Source organism: Hetaerina americana, unplaced genomic scaffold (assembly GCF_022747635.1).
Source record: "Hetaerina americana unplaced genomic scaffold, ioHetAmer1.1.p SCAF_33, whole genome shotgun sequence".
NCBI classification, from domain to species: Eukaryota; Metazoa; Arthropoda; class Insecta; order Odonata; family Calopterygidae; genus Hetaerina; species Hetaerina americana.
Window position 1 is genome coordinate 143475 of NW_027286908.1, and position 22830 is coordinate 166304.

Sequence of the window (22830 nt, forward strand, 5' to 3'; positions counted from 1 at the left end):
TTACCAGCAAGCACAAAAGATAGCAACTCATATCAGATAATTAAATCTAGGTTAATATCTTTTTAAATCAAGAGTTGTCTTTATGACGTAAATGAGTATTGGTGTGGAAAGGTATTCACAAGGCAGATAAGACACTTCCTATCATTTGTATCATGGGCCTTCAGTCGGTGTTCCCAGCATACCTGTAAATTGTACGCTGGCCCAAAAAGATGGTGTGAATGCAGGAAAAAATTTTCATGAAAATCCTTGCTCCTACCAGTTGTAAAATGCATGCTGTTATTACATTTTTCTGTTCAAAAGGACTATCCTCTACCCAAATTCTTTTGGAGCTGTGCTTAGTTTATTGACCTACAGTAATGACTGAAGAAAAGGCTAGATAATGATGTCAAAACTCCAAATATGGCTGAACAAATGTGTTCGATGAAGAGTGGAGTAAGAGGCCAAATACCCAGACCGAGGAAATTGTTCAACAAATGAACCAAGAACTGTGATTTGATCAAAGATTGACAATCAGTGCTCTGGCTGATCAATTTCTTCTTGTTGGATAAACCACTATTTACACCATTGTCATGGAAACCTCTGTTATCACAAATTCTGTACAAGTTGGGCATTAAAATACTCACCAACCGATAAAATGTATGTTTATTAGATGAGCATTGCTTACCTTTTGATCACCCACCCTACAGTCTTGACCTTGCAGCCAGCAGCTATGACCTCTTCTTGGACTTGAAACAGTGGCTTGGTAGACAATGGTTTAAAGATCACAAGGGATTCAAGACCTATATTTTCAACTGTTTCAATTCACGGGGGCACACTTCTATGCTGAGGGATTGAAAAAGATGGCACAACATTATGAAAGGTGCTTAGAAGTGAACAGCAATTATGTAAAAAGATGAAGTAGGTTTTAAGGTAGCTGAAACTATCAATGAATACTTATTCTGGCAAATATACTTTTTTATGACCAAATGGGCCTAAATTAAAAAATAACCCTTATACATTGGCTCATTCATGTCTAAGCACATATTTATGTATAAATAGATAGTATCCTATAACAAACAACACTATTGGCGGCTATTGAGGACCCAAAGGCTCGTTTGATAGGTGAGAAAAGTCACGTCATACTATGCCCTATACAGTCTGAAGCTCACTCATTTAGGATAAGATGACCAGTTCCTTTCCCTGCACTGCCTGCAGTTGCTCAGTAAGATCTGGTACCTGAAAAACCACTCAGCTTCGGTGAATCCGAAGATGCTTAGAGGAATCCCCTATGGGGTTTATGGTCAGCAGGAAAGTGCTCTCACCATTGAAAAAACATACTCCTATAAATATATATGTTATAGAAATAGTTTTCAAACCGCTTTCTCTATTTAAATGCTTTTTCTGTGGCAGTACTACTAGCATACTTTGAAAATGGTGAAAAATGGTGCATAAAAATTCCATACCTTCCGTTATTGTGATGACCAAGGCAATTACTTAACCAAATAGACTTAAAATCAAGTAACCCCATTAAAAATCATCGTATATATATTCTACGTACCTCTATATACCTGTTTATAAATTTACTCAAATGCATCGATAGAACCCACTTTAATTACTAATAGTTATAGCAATTCATAAAACGCATCCTATTTGAAACTAGACTTTACAAACAATAAACAGTTTACTCCATAGAAGAATTTCATTAATGAAGTTCGCGCCGTCCAGAGTAACGGACAGCGCCTCTTCTCTTTTTCTGTGTACTAGTGGGTGTGTGTTGGTTTGTGTGTTCGTTTTGTAAACGTCCGGGTTTCATTGGTTGTGGTTTGTTTCCATTATGCCAGTCGGTGTTTTCCGCGGAGCATAGATATTTCAACCGCAGATATGAAGAGTGTGTTACTGTTTTATAGATTACTTTCGATTCAGTGATACATTTGGTTTGTTCTGAAATTCTACATAATTGATTGAAGCCGTCGAGAGAACTCACTAGAACCGAAATGGCCTACTCAGTAAACATAGCTGTAGAAGCTCCCATAGAAAACCAAATTCAAGAAATAACTTATGATGGGCAAGAAATATACCAATCGTAAGTAGTCACTGTGCCTTGCTTTGTATTTTTTACGTTGCTAAATGTTTATTCTTTTTTATTTCAAACCTTGTTAACTCGCTACGAAATAAGTTTCTTGAATGATAAATTTTTATTCTCCAGGCCTTTGTCTATGTCTGAAAATTTGTCGAAGTTGGCTCAGAAGATAGATTTCAGCAAAGCTCTGACGGAAGACATTAAGAAAGAGATTGCCGACCAGTCCGATAAAAGTGATGATGAATCTGCAACAAAAGATGTAGTTACTTTCCAGTCATCACTTTGGCCGTGGGATTCAGTTCGAAACAAGTTAAGGTGAGTCTTGCGTAAATAATCCTTGGTTTTTGTTTCCCTAAACATAAATGTCATAATCAGAATTCAGGTAACAGATTTTGAAGTTTTTTAACACAAGAAGAATTTAAAACATTACCTTCCTAACTCGAATGTTTTTACTGTCTTGTTTGTACAAATTAGCTCAGTATTTGTGACTGCAGTTGATTCACTTGACTGCGCTTTGAGGTAGTTCTCTTCATGAAATGAGGCTGGTGGGGATAATGGAGGATTACTACTAATGTTTTGCCCTTAATGGAATACCGTTGTAGATGAAAAACTTGGTCGAATAATCATTTTAACTCATTGAATGTCGCAAAATCATATTGCAATTTATATTATTTGGGTAACATTGTATCTTTCAAGAAATTACCTGTTTTGTATTCATAGCATATAACAAGAATTTGTCCACGGTGATTTTTCCCTGGGGTATAACCAGATAGCAAAGTGTATCCAGCTACCTCACACCCCAGTGTATGTTTTTACAGTGAAAAATAATAACTCTAACATTTATGATGATCATTTGTTCCTAATATTGTGATGATAGTACAAAAGTGAGTGTAGTTGATAGAGCCAAAAAATTTCTATGCAAGAAATTCAATAAAAGTACACGTAATACTCTAAGTCAGTTGAAATTTATAGCTGTTGTGATTTAATTGAAGGAGATCCCAAATTTTTCTTTATAAATACTTCACCAATACTCTCTGTCTCAATATGTCTCCTGAGCAAATTTTGGAAACTGCTTCTATGTTGAAGAATTAGTGTTAGTTTGCCTGTACGCAAAGTTCCATGTATTCCATCTCAGTTTTAATATTTTCTGGTTTTGGTTCTCAATATTTTGCTTTAATCTTTTCGATTATACTTCAGATTGCCTATCTGTCAGACTGCAATTTTAAGTTCCCATTGCCTTGCAATTAGGACCATATGTATATTTATTCATGTTGATGCACACTGTTAAAACTTCTGAAAGTCGCTCATGTGAGAGATACCAGCTGAAAGTTCTCTATTCTCCTCTGTTATGAGCATCTTCCTTTAGATATTTTTAGTTTCTTCTAATCTGGAAATTAATTAACATTCCAAACTTTCTTGCTCTTACTGTCTTTGTTATCTTCCTTAATTTTAACCTTTCTCTGTAAGAATCCCTTTTGTAGTACGAACCAAAACGTTTTTCTCTTCATTACCATCCTTGTCTGGCATTTCTCTATGCCTGCCAGCTCAAGACCTCAAGCACCATTCTGCCACCTCATTTTCCATCTCAATTAATCTTCATGAGGGTAGAAGAAGAAACTTTGCACTTTCACGTAAACATTTAATACTTCACACGACCATGGTTTTGATGCTGTGCATCATCATTTAGATGTGTCGATGATGATGCAGAGCATCAAAACCATGGTCGTGTGAAGTATTAAAACTTTTTGTGTAAGTGCAAAGTTTCTTTTTCATGAAGGAATTCCACAAGTTAAGCCTGAAACTTTTATGTTTATCAAATTTTCTTCGCCGCCGCTTTTAAAACACATATCAATTATCTCTGTCTATTCTTTCAAATAGTTTTGTGTACTCTGTAGTTGTATTGCACTTCTACCTAAAACAATTTTATTCCCTTATTTAAAAAATGTAGCACCTGGATGTTACATATGAAGCCATTCCACTGACTGACAGAAGTGCACTTTGTAGAATTAATTGAAAAATTGCAGCAGCAGGAAAATGCATAACAGAAATACTAGGAGTTAGCCCACATGACGTTGTTATAGTTCAGGGAAGTTTTCAAGCTTCGCCCTATACTCTGGTAAAACGCACTAAATATTTTGATGTAAGCTTTAAAGAGCAAAATTGCACTTTAATATTTGTCATACAAGATGCTGTATTTTTTTTAATGAAGTCATATTAAAAATTTGAATGTTGCTAATCATCCCAAATCCTATATTTAAGTTTTTCCTCCAACTTTTAATCATATTCTCTCATGCATTCAATCCATTCCTAGAAATCGTCCACCAAAAGGAGAGCAAGAGTGTTTTTAAAATATTTCAATCCAACCTTTAAGTGAAAAAAACAAATATATCCAGTCCTGAACCTCTACAATGACAGATCAGTCATGAAAGTTGTGATATTGGATGTTAGATGATGCTCACTGGTGAGAGATGATGATAGCAAAAAATGTAAACCTAAGATCTTAGTACTATTCCAAATTAAATTCTGTTGCATTTTGTGTTCCTTTTACTAGCATGAAAAGATATGTGGCATTAAAATATATATATATATATATATATATATATATATATATATATATCTATCTCATTACTCCCTCAGTGGTGGTCACTCCTCCCAAAATACCTTTGAGAAAAATGGCAATATCCCTGCCACATTGGCATTTAGACATCTTATCTCTTGTATTCATCTCTCATGGAAAAAACTGACCGATCTAACCTTTTATTCACCAAATCTACTTACTTGATCATTTTTGTTTCTTAACTGTTAAATAACATTTAGTGTCTTGCCCTCTTGCATGCATGTCACCCTATGATAATTCAAAATAGGTAAATGTTAGTGATTCGTTTGGGTGATTATTATTGTTCTGGTAAATTTAATAAGCTGCGGTCGACAATTATACACCAGCAATTTTCCTGTAGGTGATGAATGAATATTTATGTTTTGATTGTGAATGCTAATAGTTATAATTTTTTGCATCTAAAAAAAAGTTTTTATTTGTTTTAATATTAGTTTGATTGAAAAAAGTCACTGGACAACTAAAGAGATAGAGGCGATAGTACACATATGTGGATGAGAGTTAATTTCCAGCCTTGGGAGTTCATACCCTTCCTGTTAATCACTAAACCTAGGGGTGTGTGAAATGCCTAGATAATAAAAATCTTTATCCCGACAATTGAGTAATCTCAAAACAAACCAAATGGGTGTACATTTAAAGGAAACATTAGTAAGTGCAAAAGTTGGCGTTGAAAATGAATCTAATGATCTGGTGTTGCTTATCTCACCTCTTGCCCCATAATTTAAATTTAAATCATGCAGTAATGCTAGCAGTAATCATAGTTTATCAGTCAATTAGGCTCTGATTGTTTAAAATCTTCTCAATAAAACTTAAGCTGAGCAGGTTGTTTTTCCAGACTTTTGGTAGATAAGCAAATGTTCTTTCAAAACAAACAAGAATCCAGGAAGATGAGTACCTGAAAAAGCAAAAGGAACATCAAAATGAAGTAAAAAGTAACATGCAAGGAATACTACTCATACATATGATTCATAGACATGAAGAAAAAGAGCTAAAACAGTGATCTTAATAGCAAAGGCCACTCAAGAAGTAAATTAGGAGATCCAGAAGCTTTTCTTAATTTTTACTTAAAATGTTAAATATTGGTTTTATTAAGTGGGACATATTTAATTAAGAGAACTTGTAGTTGGGGAGATTTGTTATTAGCATATTCTAAGAAACTGTGATTCCACGACAGAATTTTTTAACAGAGTCATCCACTAATGCACATTACTGGCTTTAACTTGTGGACTGTAATGCAACATGCATAGCTACATACAAATACCTGAAATATTGTATGTACAGTATTTTGTCATAACATCTGGTTCCTTTTAATAAAGCCCATAAAATTTCAGTGTTATTAGCATGTTAGCCGCTTCATTCAGATTCAATTAAGGACTGAAATTTTTGTGGAAATAAAACCATTGAGAACCCAAATGAATGTATAACCTTTCCACAGAATATTGCTGGTAAAGTATACTGCTATATCCATGGATTATTCATTGTAAAACTAATTTCTGTTTCATGGCATTCCAATCAAACCATTTTGTTCACTCTGGTGATGTGCATCCAAAAACAAGATGATGATCCTGGTCATTGTCATGCTTCTTTCCAGGAATGCTTTGACCGAGGTATGCGTTTTTGCAGATGTTCTTGCTATAGCAAAGGAGAAGAGGTACTTGGTGCTTGATCCAGTGCCTCAGGAGCCACAGGAAGTGAAGCAAATGGTGCAGGTCTTTGCACGAAAGAAGGTGGGTGTGTGTGCTTGGAATCCCTCCCATATTTTCCTTGGAAAGACAGGAATCATTTAGTTCCATTAGTAGTAGTTGGGTGAACTATAGTAAAATATCCTCCTCATTCCCTGTCAAAGATTTATACTCCCACATTGGACTGCTGTAAAGGTTTGTGATCTGTCTGAATGTCAACTGTACGTCCATATAAAGTTATGGAAATCAACTGTGGAAAAATGTGTTGCCAGCATTGAGATGAATACTACTGGTTGCATTCCCTGTCCTAATTGTCCCTTCTGCAGCAGACGGCATCCCAGCCCTGATTGTGATTCATTGCATTTAATTGTTACGTTTTTACCAGGGTCAAAAATTACCCGGACTGGAGCGGATGCTGCACTATTTTTTAATTTGTTTGTTAATAGACCCTTGGGTGGCATGGTTGCCATTTCCTAATTATGTCAGTCTTTAGTAGTCCATGTAAAGGGGGTTTTATTGTAGCCATGTTTGGAATGAATTTTTTACTAAGTTAAACATTCCCAGAGTGCTCTGTAAATCTCTTGGTTTATCAAGTATTCTAAATTTGACAGAGATTTTACTCGGGTTAGTTTTCAAACTCTGATTTGTGGAGGCATGGCCCTCAAACTGCAAAAAGTTTAGTTATGTAGTACTGTGACTTTGCAGAGTTAAATCTAATGTTTGAAGCTCTAGCCCTTTCAGCAACTCCTGACCACATTTTCATATTCTGTTTTTGTCTTCCTCATGGATGAGAGGTTGTCAAAATAAATTACAGTCCCCAAAATTTTCCTTGACTATTTCCGGAAATAATTCCGGAGCATTGACAATGCCGCAGGGCATTCATAGATATTTATAACATTGAAATGGAGTTGAGAATGTGCATTTTATGGGTCATCTATTATCTAACTTAACTTGATGAAAACCCTCTTTTATGTCAAATGTAGTGAAAATATTTGCAGGCGGTTTTTCTGAAATTTCATTTGCCGTAGGGACTGTGTGATATTGGCAAACATTTACGTCAATGAGAGCTATAGTATCAAGACATATCCTTAATCTCTCTGTGATTTTTCTGTGATTACCAATTGAACACACTCCCTAAAAGCTGGTATTTTCAATTTTATTTTTCTGTAATCTGTCAAGTTCTAGTTTCAACTGATCCTTCAGTGCTGAAGGAACTTTATTCTTACCACAGGTACATCATTTTCTTCAGCTAAAATGGTAGATTTTTGAGGAAACAACCCAATTTATTAAAAATACCGTTATGTCTATTCATTAAAATTATTTTTGGCATATCTCCCTTCCACAGCAAATACTCTGTTAACTATATCTAAAGAAACACAACTAGGCAATCCCAATAGGGGTTGTGAATTACAATCAATCGAAATAAACTTAGATGGCATCATTCTGTCTTTGGATGAAGTATACCAAGTGGCAATACCATTTGTCTTCATTCTTCTGCCACTGTATGCCTCAATTTGTACACTAGTAGGTTTTATTGTAATATTTTCATCCAAATGTTAAACAAATTTGGGTGAGATTACATTTATTTATGCCCTTGTATCCAATTTCATCTTCACCTTCTTTCCCTCAACTTCCATATTTCAAAGCCATTCATTGTTGTTGCCACTTGGCTCTATGGAGTCTGCATGCAGCTTGAGGGAGTCACAAGTTAATGGCAACATATCTGTGTCATAAGCATTTGCCTGCCTCTCACTTTTGATCGTACATGCCATAGCAAAATGGCTCAGAATGCTATTTTGTTTACATATTTCCCCATGGCATTCATATTGGGCATACTTGCGCATTTACTGCACTTGATTTCACTTCCTGCTTCTGAGTAGTGTTCTCTTCCTTAGATGCATTATAGTATGTTTATAATTTTGATTATAATTTTATGCTCAGCATTTAGTATATATTGGAAGCTTTCATTATCAGGACATTTTTTGATCTGTGATGAAAGCAAGCTGGGTAATATGTACTTAAGAAGGTTACAATTCGAATCATTTTGATCCTTAAAGTAGCATTTTTTTCATATATATGCTGCTCTCTTTATTTTCTAAGAATTACTTTTTCATTTAAACATTTTAGTCATGAAGGCTCTACAATTGTAGGCTAGAAGTAATATATCAATATTTTGGATATAATTATTACTATAAGTTCGATGAGCTGCCTGGTCAGTCAGTTATTCTTTTGAAACCCAATATCCTTTTAAGAATCCATATCGTGGATTAGGATTTGTATATCAAGGATTATACTTTGAAGAGTGAACTTAATATTTGTCGAGGGGAAGCCATTTAATTAAACCTCTATGAGAATAAAATATAGTGAATAACCACAGAAGAAATATTTTCTCGATAGGCTAAAATGATTTTAATTGTCTCCTTCTCATTTAATTCCAAGGCCCTAGCTGGAGCTGCGTCTGTCCTCCTGAATGGTGCAGAAAGGCTGCGAACATGCCATAATGAAATGGCCAGGAATCGCAATACCCCAGATTTCCATATTGAGTTGCTAAGGTTGAGACAGAACTGGCGACTGAAGAAAGTTTCTAATTCCATAATTGGGGATTTGAGTTATAGAACAGGTAAGTTATAAGTGTTCTGATGAATGACATATCATGCTATGAAAAATGATGTAAACATCCAGACTATATTTTGCCATGCCTGATTATACACTGGGAAGGTGAGGCACATGTTTAGGGGCCCGAGATCTCAGGGATCCTAAAATATCAAGAAAGAAGGCAGTTCTGCCTTTGAAATTCTATGTAATAATTATAAGTACATAACTTAATTAGTAAATAAAAAAATGAATTAAAAAACATAAAAACATAACTAAGGAAAAGTGAACTAGAATGATACACTGGAGCTTCTCATCTTCTGTGCATAGGGCTCCCAGATTGTATTTCACCCCTGACTGGTTAATTTGACAATCTTGGTGGTTCTTCCCTATTGTCTGTACCACTTAGGATATATTTTCAGTGCCATGGTCTTGGAAAGTGGAATCAAGTTGCATTTCAGCAATTTGAGTCATCAAGAGGGAACTTTATTGGTCAAGGTATGGTAGCATGGCATTTTTGGTATTAGCACTGTTGATGATTATCCCAATCAAACCCTGGTTCAATGGTTTTTCGCTCTATGCATAGTTACTAAATGGTTCAATTCTGCCATACCCTATTCATTTTTATCTGAATGATTCAGTTTTCTTTATTAATGAAAAGGCTGACTGGCTTATTAAAGAGAGTTAATCCAAAAAGCTAAATGATTTGATAATTCTCCATGCCATGCCATTCGTGGCATTTTCTCCATTGTAGGTTAGATAAAAGAGCTAAACTGTCTACTTCCCTGCTTATTATAATCCATCCCAATTCTTCATCCAATACTGACATCACTGGTTTGAATTAATATACAACCAATTTTGCTATTTCAGTTATCAAATCTCTTTCACCCTGGTTCAATACACAAAATTTTTGAATAATTTACTTCAGCATCAAAAATAACAAAAGTTTATACATGCTATGAAAATGAAACACTGTCCATTTTATTAAATGAAAGGACACTTTATATTTTCCAATAATTTCTATCAGAAATTCTCTGGAAAAAAATGTTTAAAAATGCTTGCATTCAAAGAAAAAGCTCAAAAATTACGTTTATATGGCAGTCGCATGGTAAACCTATTGCTTTTTCTCTGGAATGAAGTATTTTTAGAATGGAATTTTGAGCTGTTCAAGGATGGCATTAAACAAAAACCCAATTGCCTCATAATTTTTTTTAATGAGAGAGCAGTAGCCATTTGATGAATTATCTTAAAGTGAATAAAGGGGAAGCAGATTTGCAGAATTCAACTCTTTATTCTCAAAATTCATGATAATTTATACACTAGCCTATATGGATAGGGGAATGAGGAGTTCCTGTACAGTATCGCTGCTTGAGACAACTGAGATGGTGGGGAAGCAACCCTGAAAACAAGCCATTGGTAAAGCAAGGGATGAATCTGGACAATCTTAGGGGGCAATTGTCTCTATGCTGATGTACTAGTTGAGCTGAGACTCGTGGTGTGTTTGTCATGCATGGGAACCCATAAGGGTGAAAAAAGAGTCATAATGAGTGAGTTCTGTGACTCCCAGCTGGGATTCAGATACCTGGTAAGGAATAGACCCTCTTTTTGGCCCTAAATTAACTGTCTACAGATGGCTGGGAGCTAGCCACTCCCAGTCAAATTGCTTCCAAGAGGTTTACATTCTGTGACAAGAGCCAAAGTGGTGGGGGTTTGTGTAGGACAGTCATAGGTGCTGAAGATGTGTTTTTATGCAAATCAGGCATAAAAATGCATCTTCCTCCAGTCCCTCTTGGTGTCTCTTAGCATTTTTGACCGAAGACAATTGAGGACAACAATCTCTCAGAGGCAGAAATCCTCGTTTCTAAACAAAAGGAGAAAAAGCACCAAATCGAGCAGTAATCCTTCCCAATGAGAAGATTAAGACAGCTTGAGGTTACTTTCTATTTTTGTAGTATTCTTTAATGGTTTTTGTGTTACAGTAGAACTGTAATGACTTTATCAGTATAAGAAGGAGATGGCCATTTTCATTGAAGATGTTGATAAACTCCGTGTATCTTCTTTGCAAGACATGTTTTAAGGCTGTGGACAAGGGCACTTGGTATTAACCTGGGTGATACTGGTGGGTAAAGAGCCCACAGCTGTTAAGGTGGCCCTCTACACCTACAAGTGCAACTAATCATACTGTTACAAGGAGTGGTGTATGTACCAGAGAGGTAAATGTTACGCAATATTTGTTTTCCTGAGCGCAGGCTAGTGACTCTTTGCAACCTGGAAACACATACCATCAGTTGCAAAAACCCTTTCTTTTCTTAGATGATTTAAATGCTCATGGCTCCCTTTGGAGTGCAGAGCACTAGTTGGGAGTGAATTTTATCAAATGTTATTTTTGATCTTATCCTTTTCTTATTAAATAATCTAAGGAAGACTCAATTCCATAGTTTTGCTGAAAAATATTCAAGTGACCTCTTTCTGCTAGAAAGTCTTATCATAAAACTGGTAATTTCAACTTTGGATGATCTGTGTGGAAGTGATCACCTTCCTATTTTAATTAACACCGCACCTGGTGTCAATTCAAATTTTACTCAACTGGGGTATTGGAAAATCCAGGAAGCTGCTCGGCCCAGGTTCAAGTAGAAGTTTTCTTGTAAACCTTGAATACACTCATGGTGGCATTCATGATGTTGAGACTTATGGTGGAGGCAACAAATTACATCAACATCAAATGGTACCGTCAACAGGCCAGTGGTCCCTTGGTGAAGTAATGAGTGTGTCTTTGGCACCAGACTTCACAAAAAGGCATTGCTAATTTTTAATATCCCACTGCAACAAATCTGGCCTCCTTTTGACCTTTGCCAGCAAAAGCTCAGCAAGCTGTCAGGGAGGCTAAGAGGGCATTCATGTCCAGCATCAATAACAGGACACCAATCACCCAGCTTTGGAATAAGGTTAGAAGCATGTCAGGATGCATTCAGCAACTCATGTCTGAAGGCTGATGGCTGGAATTCATCCATGGAAATAGGAGAGGTCTTCTGCCAGTCACCCAATAAGTTCAGTAGTAACTTAAATTGTTACTCCATGTTCTTAGTGTTAAAACAGTGGAGTGAGAATGGCCACTTCCCCTTCCATGAGTTAAGTGTATATGCTCCCTAAAATCAACCATTTTCAATGTAAGAGTTGATACCCACCATAGCAGATTCCTTGGGTGACTCCCTAAGAATGGGCAGAAGTCACAATTCCTTCCTCAAGAATATTCTGGAGACAACTGATCAAGAGGTCTTCTACACTCTCAACCATTTGTGAACTGAGAGAAAATTCCCATTATCCTGGTGGGAATATGCTATTGTTATGATCCCAAAGCATGGCAGCAACAGGGATGATTCAAATATTGATTGCAGACCCATATCCTTGGTCAATTTCCTATGTCAAGTAATGGTAAGAATGGTGAATTTCATCTCATTTAGTACTTAAGGGGTTGCCACCTTCATTTCAAATTTGTGCAGTATTCAGCTTAGTAGATTGACCTTTGGGCATCTAGTGCAAACAGGCGATTTCATCAAGGAAGCCATTCCTCTGTGGCAACATTTCGTGTCTATTTTGATCTTGAAAAAACCTACAGCGGTGTCTTGCAGCACAAAATTTTAAAGAAGTTTTACGGATGGGGTTTGAGGGAATTTAGCCCATTTTCATTGTTATTTTTCAGAATTATGAGCTAAAAAGTGAAAGTCTGGAATCACCTATCCCAATGTTACACCCAGGAAAATGGTGTGCCCCAGGACTCTGTACTGATGATAGTGCCCTTTGCCATTTCCATGAAATGCATGGTAGATTGTATCTAGCTCTGGTGATGGGCTTATTATTGAAGCTCTTGAGATCTTTGGCCGGTGATCCAAAGTTGCCAGTGCCACCACGAGATTAATCCAGTCAACACTGAACAAATTGGACAAATGGATCCAGAATAATGGATTTCTATTTCTGGTGCTTTCTTGCATGGGGTATTAATGAAATCTTCTCAGGTTTTCAACCAGGATAGGGATCAAGTAGTTCTTTGAACTAACATGTTTTCATGTGATGGTCCAAATATGTGTAAATCTGTACATAAATTGATGAATAATGACATACTGCTAATCAAGGCATTGGTTAGATTAACTTAGAAGTTGATAATCTCCCTGTCACCGACATGTCTTCTAGAAAAGGCTTGAGAAGTTTGGAATAGGCATTAAACCGTGTGTGTTTACAGTTTGTAATTCATTGATGGTGGCATAAAAGGTGGGAGGATCGCTTCAAAGTGTAGGCTCATCTTGAAATTCTTACCTATTTATTTTTAAAGTATGTCAACTTCAGGTGGTTAATGATAGAAGTAGCCACAGATAGGCTCTGAGCTCTCTGGTGGCCCGCTCTGAGGAAATTTTTTTGTCAAGTTCCAACTATAGCTGTGCGACCACAATGAAGAAATTAATGGAAAGACAAGTCATTCTGCAAAATTCTAACATGCTTAAAAATCCTTCAAGAAAGTGACTTGCATTTGTGGCTTAAAGGGATGAGATATCATGTTTTATCTGTCAATAAATGATTACTGCGATAGCTGATATCATGAATGGAATTTTCTCTTAAGAGGCAGCAGTACTTTGTTTAGTTACAGAGTCTTAATCCTCAAAACAACTCCTGCCACTAACAGATGTAAGATATTATGAGAAAACTGTAATGTTTCTTGCCAAAAAGAAGGATGTAGATGTCTGCCCTCGGGAAGGAAGCTCAGGATTTTTGTACGATTTGCAAATCATTTACCCAAGAAGTTAAGTTTATGCAAGCCATTAGTAAAAGTTTCATCAGCTTGAGAACTGAAGAGCACATAAACAGCAAAAGTATCCAAAACATATTGTAGCTCCCTCACTGCTGTGGTAATGTCAGCGAACTGACATCAAGAGGAGCAGAATATTTTTCTGAAAAATGAAACTTCCTTAACTAGAATTACTATAGACCAATGATGAAGACAAATATTTGCCCCTATTGATGGATTCAGGCAGTCAAGTTCCATTGCTCAAGTGATGAAGGATGTTAAACTAACCGGAATGTGCTATAGCTTCATAGCTAAAGAGTTTGAGGTAATATGCTATGGTGGGGTAAACTTAAAATTACAAGTTTTATCATTTGTCAAATAATTGATCATAACTTTTTGCCTGTTTGTGCAAGCCCTTCTTGATCACTCTAGCATGCATTGGTGGACACCTGTATTCCATTTGTGACTGTTTTCTCCTTGCTTTTATCAGCTGGGTCCAAGTATGCCCAGACAGGGATGTTTGAGGTGACCAAGGCAGAGGAGGAGAGCCCAACCAGCCCCCCTCCCTCACCCACAACTGCCACGCCCCCTAAGCCAGGCTCTGCACTCAGGGTGACTGTGCCCAGCGAGCTGCAGGGAGTGGCATACATTGAAGTCCTGTGCCAGAAAGGTAATCAGTGAATTTTTTGCCTCATGCTTTTCCCATGTGTCTTCCTTTTTGAACCCTTTGGCCTACAAAAGTGAATATGGTGTTTTCAATGAATATCCTCTGTGGAGACAAATTACCCTTTAAGACAATATGTGGCCATAAGCAGAGTGTATCACCAGGTATTACCATAAAATATGTTAATCATTAATTACATTAGAAGTAAGTAATCGTTAGTAATCCTTATGCCTGGGTTTATTTTCATCTTAAAATTCATTGATGAATGGCATTCATGAAAAGGGGTCACATTTTCTTAAAAATGAACATGTTGCAGTCAATGGGAATCATGAAATTTTACTGCATTTCTACCATAATTTTTCTGCTAGCTATGAAAAGTTCCACCCTCTAGCTTGCTGCTTCTTGCCTACCACCTGGGGCAAAAGATTCAGAGCACTGTTTTGCCGCATTCCACATGTTTAATTCTCAAGAACAGTTTCTAGGAGAGTAACCTCTTAGGGTCTAAAAATTTGATTTTAAAAAGTATGACATTTCAAGTAATTGGTTGCATTAGTCATAATTGTGTCATTTACTATCCAAACAGAAATGAGAGAATTCGAAGGATATTTATGTTGAATCTCAATCATTTAAATGACGAATAACTGATCAAAGCACTTTCCCACTTGATATCAAGTAGAAAAGTGCTTCGATCAGTTATTCATTATGTTCAACTTCCATCACATTACACCTGAAGCTACTCAATTTGTACTTAAATGACTTAATTCAATATAATTCGCAATATATGTCAATTTATCTTTACTTATAGATCAGTAATACAAAAGCTGTTCTAAGTGTGGAAAATAATCGAGCCTCATGTTTTTCTAAATTCCATGCATATCAACATTCATGCATTTATGAAAACTCAGGAAGAGTTAACTGGATATCAGTAGCTTTTCAGTTGACATTTTTGCATGACTTTAGACACAGAAAAGAAGTTGAAATTTGTTTAGAATGAAGGTCTAAAGTAAGCTTTGTTGTGTATTGACTCATCATTTCTCTCTGCTCAAAGAAAGCATATGTTGCTAATCAGTGTTTATTGTCTCCCCTTGTGATATCTTTTACATTATCCAGATCAGGAGGATCTGTGTAGCTCAACAATAAACCTGCTAGGCTCAGGAACCACAAGCACGAACCCTGATGTTCATTGGCAACAGAAATTGGAGGCTGCCCAGAATGTGCTGTTCTGCAAGGAGTTGTTTAACCAGTTGGCAAAGGAGGCGGTGCAGTTACAGGCTCCCATCCCTCACATGGTGGTGGGCAATCAAATCATGGCTACGGTGAGTTCACAAGAGCACCATCCCACTCATAGAAAGGATCCATGTGTGTGCATGAGAGATGGATGAGTTGAAGGGGGGCTCCTACCTTTTAGTTAATAAATTATTAAAGCTCTTGAGCCTTAACTACTTTAGTAGGTCAACATAAAACTCACACCAACATCGTAACACAGTAACATCAAACATCGATTACAATTAAGGGAGGAAAATAATGATTGAATAGTTACTTACAGGGAATGAAATCCCACACATGAGATCAATAAATGGGTTGCATGCCTTGCACACAACTTACTCGGGGTTGCACGCCTTACTCTCAGGGTACAAGCATTCACTCCCCAATTTTTTTATCAAGAAGTGGGTTTGGGAGATAAAAAGAATTCAATGTCACTATACTGTTGAAGCTTGGAGGGTGGGTAGTGGCTGCAGAATTGACAAGATGAATCCAAATCCATTGCTAAGGGTCCATCTAAGTACACAGGTATTCCTTTCCAAGAATGGAAGAGCCATTCAAGACTGTCAGAGTTCATTGAGCCTCCTTAGAAGGATCCATGGAAGTTTATTGCCATTAAAGAATGCAACATTACACGTTTTCACCCAAGCTAAGTACTCCGGTTTGGAATATTGCACAATGGGTGTTCAAACTGTGTAGTTCTTCATACTTATTCATACTCTCCTTGAGTAAGCCGTGCTGAAGTCATTTTAGCTGAAGAGTGGTGGGGAAAAATTTTGCATTTAAATACTAGTGGAAATAGACTATAGTGTGTCTACAATGGTTTTTACTGCTCTTACTTAATGAAGAGGTATAATTTCATCATAGGGTCTGAGGAGATAATAGAAAAATTTTAAGGGTGAAAAAGGAGCTGATTACCTTAATTTTAAATTTTGTCATGCAGTATTATAACCAATCTTGCTGAGAATATTGAAGCAACACAGTCAATGAAGAATTGCAAAGCTATTGATTATTTCAAAATTTTACTTTCACCTTAAAACACTTTCAAAATCAGTTCCAATGAAGATACCATGTCAGATTTTACTGTGGAAAATTTTAAGTCACGTTAGTAGTGAGACCTTAAATATCAGGAAATGGTCTTTTATTACTCTCAAGCCAAAATGGAAAATAAATATTTGTTTTTTGTCCAGCCGATGGATAGTCATTTATTTAATATGTAATATTTATCCTGAAAATGTGTACTTATTTATAGGTATTGAATAAATTCAGTTTCACAATGAAAAACATCCAGCCACCCATGTATTGCTTAAAAATGAATACCTATGCTGCAATATATATGAACAAGGACAAAAGTAGAACAATTTGTCCCTTTAATCCCTGTGTGGGATTACATATGTATTTGGATCCTTGGTGTGATTAAATTTAGTTTAAATTGCATGTATATTGTATCACTTGTGTATGTGGAAAAAGAGAGAGAAATGTGTTTGTGTCCCCTTCTGAAGGTCCTGCCAGGCATCCAGCTGATCATTGGCCTGTGCCACAGCACTGGCTCGGACAAGAAGCCCCCACCTGTCCCTCCTCCCCAGAAGTCGGACCATGACCACGTCCTCGAGCATTCCCTCCACCAGCTACTCCGGGAAGTGCACCACCGAAATACTCACCACCCCTTCCCGCACCCAGCCTCAGGGGCCATCGGCCCCAGCAAGAAACGTTGCCTTGCCGGGCCCATGGCTGCAGATCGGTATGACCTGCTGCAAATGACTCAGGGGTATGTATCATGCTAGCTCGCCCTCTCAAAATTATTCCCCTAACCCCATTTTCTCTATTCTCATTTCCCTCCTAACAAGGCAACCATGTTCAGCCAGGGTTGGGTTGGTAACCTTGTAAGCAATGGCTTCATTAAAAAATTTGATCAGAATCATAGATAATGATTTTGTCTGCACAAATCAGAGTAGATTAGGAGTTAAAAATTTCACTTAAGTTATGTGTTTTTGATTGGAGAATTAGGTATCAATGGTAGGAACCAGAATTATTGAGAACGAAAGGGCTGACTCACACCTTTTCTGACATTGTTCTCACACCCAGGAGATTAATGCTTTATTGCAACTCACTGTCTTCAGATTTTGAAGTGCACATTAACTTCTTTGACGGTGAGGTTTTAACCTCAACCCCCCTCTCTCACATGCCACAAACAAAGCAAAAATCTATATCAAAGCAATTATGGTAATGGAAAATTAAATTGTACCTGAAAAGCACCTCTCTGTTGGATAAAGTAGTCAGGGTGTATAATGAAATGGCATTATTCTACCTTCCCCATAAATCTTCCATTTATCCTTTAATTAATCTAAAGCCTAATTTGGTAACTGTATTTATGAAAATATTGACAAAACATTGGGATTGGATTGGAAAAAACTTTTCAGACAGATTTCATTGATGTAGCCTTTATTGTTGCATGGGGAATAGACTTCATTGTAGTAATGAGTGACATAGAAATTGCTGGCATTCAACATTGAATCTACCCACAGGCAGACGTTACTGGAGCAGATCATTCAGCAGGCACAGCACTTCTTCATGAGACTCCGGACAGAATACGTTCTGGACACAATTGCCAAGGAAGTGAAGGACCCACTCATTGTCTCGCACTGGAATGCCCTCAACTCACCCACTCAGTCCTGTGTCAAGATAAACATCATGACCCATGGCTATGACACAGTATGCCGGACATCTCTTGTGGTCCACGTCGGTGAGAAGTCCCTTAAGTGTGTGTGCCGTGATGGAAGGGTCATGCATATGTCATATGAGCCACAGGAGCTCAGGGATTTGATATTTTGTCAGGTAAGAACTTATGCCGGCAACCATAACCATTTCTTCTTCTCAAATTACTCTTTTCAGTTCTGGTTTTATGAAAGGAGTGAGTTGCTGCAGCTATAGTGAGGCTAAGTTCACTGTGGAAGATTGTTCATGTATTAATTGCAAGTGAATTGATTTCCAACCTGGGGATTAGGATGGTGCAGTGGCTAATGTACTGGCTTCTCACCCAGAGGGCCCAGGTTTAATCCTGAAGGTAGCAGATTTTTTTCAGTGGTATCTCGATCCCTACTTGATGTGCTCTGTGGAGAGCACTTTAAGTGAGTATACTGTCTGTCAGATGACTGTGAACCCCTGGATGCCTTTCGATAAGAGTAGGCTAATGCTGATGCCAGGTTTCTCTCTACCTTCCTCATTTCCCATCCTTCCCTAATGGCACAAATAACCTTAAATGCCAGTCGCTATTACTACTTCTAGATTAACTTTATGATAATTCAACTGTACGACTGTTGCTTTGGAATTGATAAATATCAAAAAGCAGGGTTCTACTGTAAACATCACTTTTAATATAGCAAATGAAAATAAATTTCTCTAGCTCTTTGCGTTCACATGTCTCTCAGAGATACCATGTCCCAACAACCAGAGTGCCGAATTCAGATGAGTTGACTGCACTAAAATAATTTGTGCCAACAAATCATGATAGCTTTTTCCTGTAAATCTCCATTGTTATCATCTATTGTTACTATCCATTATCACATAACCATGTAAGTAATTTCAATTTGATAAGTGAATTAATGAAAAAAAACTGATGACACAAGTTCCATTGCTGGTTATTTTGTAAATAAATAGTTTTTTAAATATTTTTAATAAATGGATATAATTTTGTAGGTAATAACAGTATGATTTTAATGCGCATGCTTTGCTGTTTGTTGTAGATATACCAGCACCAGATAAATGCAGTGCAAGCCCTTGCCAAGTGTATGGGCTGGCAATTTCTGGCAAACAGTCCACACCTTGGCATTGGAGCTGTGGAACCTTTGGGGAATGCAAGCAGTTGTATTTTAGCCTCTCCCACTGGTGACAGGTCAGTTAATTGTAACTCAATGTGCCACTTCTTGGGAATATACCACTTTATTCAATGTCTTGATTACTCTGTTTTCCTCACACTGCCTTGAGTGAAAGTTCTCTATGCTATTTGGTTTCTAAATAGTATTCCACAGTACCAAAGCATTCCAAAAAGTTTAATTAAGGTTCCTCCAGAAAATAAGACTACAAGTTAAGTACTTTCTTTAAAACCAAAGGAGAGAGACTTCTGTGGAGATCACGTAAAGCCTCTTTCTTTAGAAGGACATATCAGAGCCTGTGTTATAAAATACTCATGGCTTTTTCATTTTTTTAGTGTGAGAAAAATGAAATTTTGATTAAATGGATTTAGTGTATACTTTATGTGTATTTTCTTAATTATTTGCTATGAAAATAAGTTCATGATTGACTTGGTAATTGCATATATCCTTGGAAATGTCATATTATAATGGGATTTGATTGTTCTCTCTTAAGTCACTTTTTCCAGAAATTTCTTTTTGCTAAGCAGTCATGTAATGCGAATGCACCCCTATTTTATGCTATGGTGTAATTTACAAATCCATGTTAAAATATTAAGGCAACCTCCTACCTGGTGTACAGGGAAGATGAGGAAATATCACTGAGGATGTTTGTTAAAAGCTTAAAATAGCAGGGCCTAAGATATGCTGTCTTTGTAAGCAAAGGCATTCTTTGAGGAACTTGCTAATCCAGGATTGATTGATAAAAGTGTGAAAATCTCATTAGAGGAGATCAATGGAGCCCTGATGGACCACAAAGTGGTATTGCTATGATATTTGGGACCCTGGAGAAGCTTAGGATGGAAGGTCCTATAAGCTCCACTCAACTAGTTTTTTCTTTGTCTTTTTTCATCCGGTTGCCCCTTGGCACCATCTTTCAGGATCATCGCCGTCCGGTGTGAACCACAGACAGGTGTGCAGGTGGCAATAGCTCAGTCACCCAGGAAGGATTTCTTCCCTGGCCAGCTGGTCAAGGAGAGGAAGTGGGAAAACCTTGGGGGCAGCTTCAAGGAGGTGCGGTGGGACAAAATGGAGGGAAAGAACTTCCTCAACAAGATGGAGCTTCTGATGGCCAGCCTGACAAGCTCTTAGCAGTTAATGTATTGTTCCAGCATCCTCTCCAATTACCAGGATGAAGTCCTGTTCAACACATCAGACTTTTAAAGACTAATAAGTGTGATGCGAATGCTGGTGTGTTCTGGTTGTTTCCTGTCGTATTCAGTGTTTGTGCCTTAGCACAAGATAGTGGCATGCCATCAGTCAAAATGGTCACTTGATTATATACAAAGCGTTGGTGTTTGAAAGTGTGAGAAGGGTTCTCTGACATAGTTTTCAACTATGGACATAGATGAAGTTACTGTTTTATATAAAAAAAATGTTCCAAGATTTTTGGCTGCAATTCATGTTTCATTATCTACATTGATTTCTGTTGAGCTCATAAATATAATCCTCATTTATTTTTGGATATCAAAGAAATTCATCCACAAATTATTTGAGCTATTATTGCTTGGGAGGAATGTTTCGGATCCCCTCTAATTGGATCCGAGTGCAAATTTTGAGAGTGGACTTAGAAATGGTATGAGGTGGGACATCATCTAGTAATGTTTGTGTGTAATTGTGTGTATGTATGATTGCATGAGTGAGGGCATGTTAGTTATGGAGTTAGGATGTGTTTGCTGGTGTTGTACATTCATCTAAGTAGTGAACAGTCTTACCACTAATTGGTCAACTCTGGAAGTGGTATATGTATTTTCATCTTAAATGCATGAAAATGGAACAACTCAGAATTATGACCGGCTGTGTATTCTTGTTTGCTGTGAGGACAAGTGAATGTTAATGATTAACTAATAATTACCCTTTCCAAATCCTCCAAATTTCTTGTATGCTCTCTCTTACATAGGACTTGAAAAGTGAATTTCCACATTGGTAGACTGGTAGTCTCTGACTCTGTAATCACTCCAAAGCCTTGATTTTAAAACAGGACTTCCTTGGAATGTTTTTTTGCAAGATGCGAAGGTCTTGATAAGATCTCAGAGTATGGCATTGGTGAGTGATTGAGTGAGCACCTTGGCAAAATGTGTCTGGAAGTGATTTAATGTTTTGATAATATAAAATTGGTGGGAAGCCCTGTAGACACTAGCTGTTGTATCCAGGCTATTTAATATTGTGTGATGCCAGTTTGAAGCTCACTGAAATAGTATAAAGTTAGACACTGTCCCATTTTTGTTATGGAACTTAAAATCTCCCGAATGAAAGACAATGGAACCTGAGTGAAAGACAATGAAACCTTAATCCAATTATCAATCAGTTAGTGGGAGAGTTCCTGTATAGCTTGTCATAAATTCTCTTGAATCATGTGATAGTACTTCTTCAATGCATGAAGCATTTTTCCTTTTTAGTAAGTTCCTCAGTTCCCAGTGATACTAGCATTGCCCACCTAAAAATACAGTTAGACTCACTGTTGCACAGGCTGAGTTCTCATTTTGCTCCTACTAATTCTCTTTCCTTGACTATACATATATGAATCCATTATAGCTCCTCCCACTCCTCCATGATCTATATTCACCAGCATGGGTGTCAAAAATGTGTTGCATGTGGTGAATTTTATTTTTGTGTCTGCTCGTGTGTGTCTAATTCTCTGCTCAAGAAGTGACCCGTCAGTATCATGTCACATTTATTCATAGCATTTGTGTTTGAGTCATATTTTTAGGTATGGATAAATTTTCATCCTATAACTCTTAAAATAGGCAATCAGAAATTTAAACCAGTTATTCATTTCATGCAGGCATGTATCAATGAAATGAATTTGTTGGTTATTGGTAATGAAAACTGTTGACATCTGCATCATGGACTATCATTTTGACATCTGAAGACGAGTGAGTGTTCTTATTTTATCACTTATTATCATTGCCTGTCCGTTTTTCTTGTGATAAAAACTGTATCAAGGGGGATGTACACCGCATTAAAAGAATAGGTATTTTGTTATCTCTCATTGTTTCAGTCAGTTTTTCTTACAAATTCCTGAAGCTTGCACTGCAATGGGTTATTACTTTGGAAACAACATATAAAAATGTACTGGTGAGGTGTGCATAGCTCCTTGCTCAAAGGGAGATATTTTGAAATTGAAGAAGGTTAGTGCAGAGGATCTGCAAGTCTTTAGGAAAATAATATTTATGTGTGTGCACAGGTTTCCAGTCTGATTCATTGAGTGTTTCTGTGCCAATTGATGCCTCCCTTGTGTAGACATGTAATAAATGGAGTCTTTGTCAAG

The 22830-nt window shown here is 37.1% G+C and overlaps 1 protein-coding gene across 1 annotated transcript; it reads left to right on the forward strand.

Annotated features, from left to right (window-relative positions):
* The first annotated feature begins 1787 nt into the window (after window positions 1-1787).
* Window positions 1788-22830, forward strand: MED17 (mediator complex subunit 17). Its single transcript, XM_071589133.1, has 10 exons — window positions 1788-2062; window positions 2186-2374; window positions 6265-6400; window positions 8795-8975; window positions 14215-14394; window positions 15499-15704; window positions 17154-17419; window positions 18177-18486; window positions 19395-19543; window positions 20441-22830. Exons 1-10 carry the CDS (start codon window positions 1974-1976, stop codon window positions 20649-20651), a joined length of 1917 nt encoding a protein of 638 aa, XP_071445234.1. The 5' UTR covers window positions 1788-1973; the 3' UTR covers window positions 20652-22830.

Bases quoted from the DNA above. Each gene is read 5' to 3' on its own strand.
- MED17 (XM_071589133.1), top strand. From the start codon at position 1,974: ATGGCCTACTCAGTAAACATAGCTGTAGAAGCTCCCATAGAAAACCAA. The intron at 8,976-14,214 runs GTAAGTTATAAG...TGCTTTTATCAG, and splicing joins GGATTTGAGTTATAGAACAG to CTGGGTCCAAGTATGCCCAG. The intron at 18,487-19,394 runs GTAAGAACTTAT...TGTTTGTTGTAG, and splicing joins GGGATTTGATATTTTGTCAG to ATATACCAGCACCAGATAAA.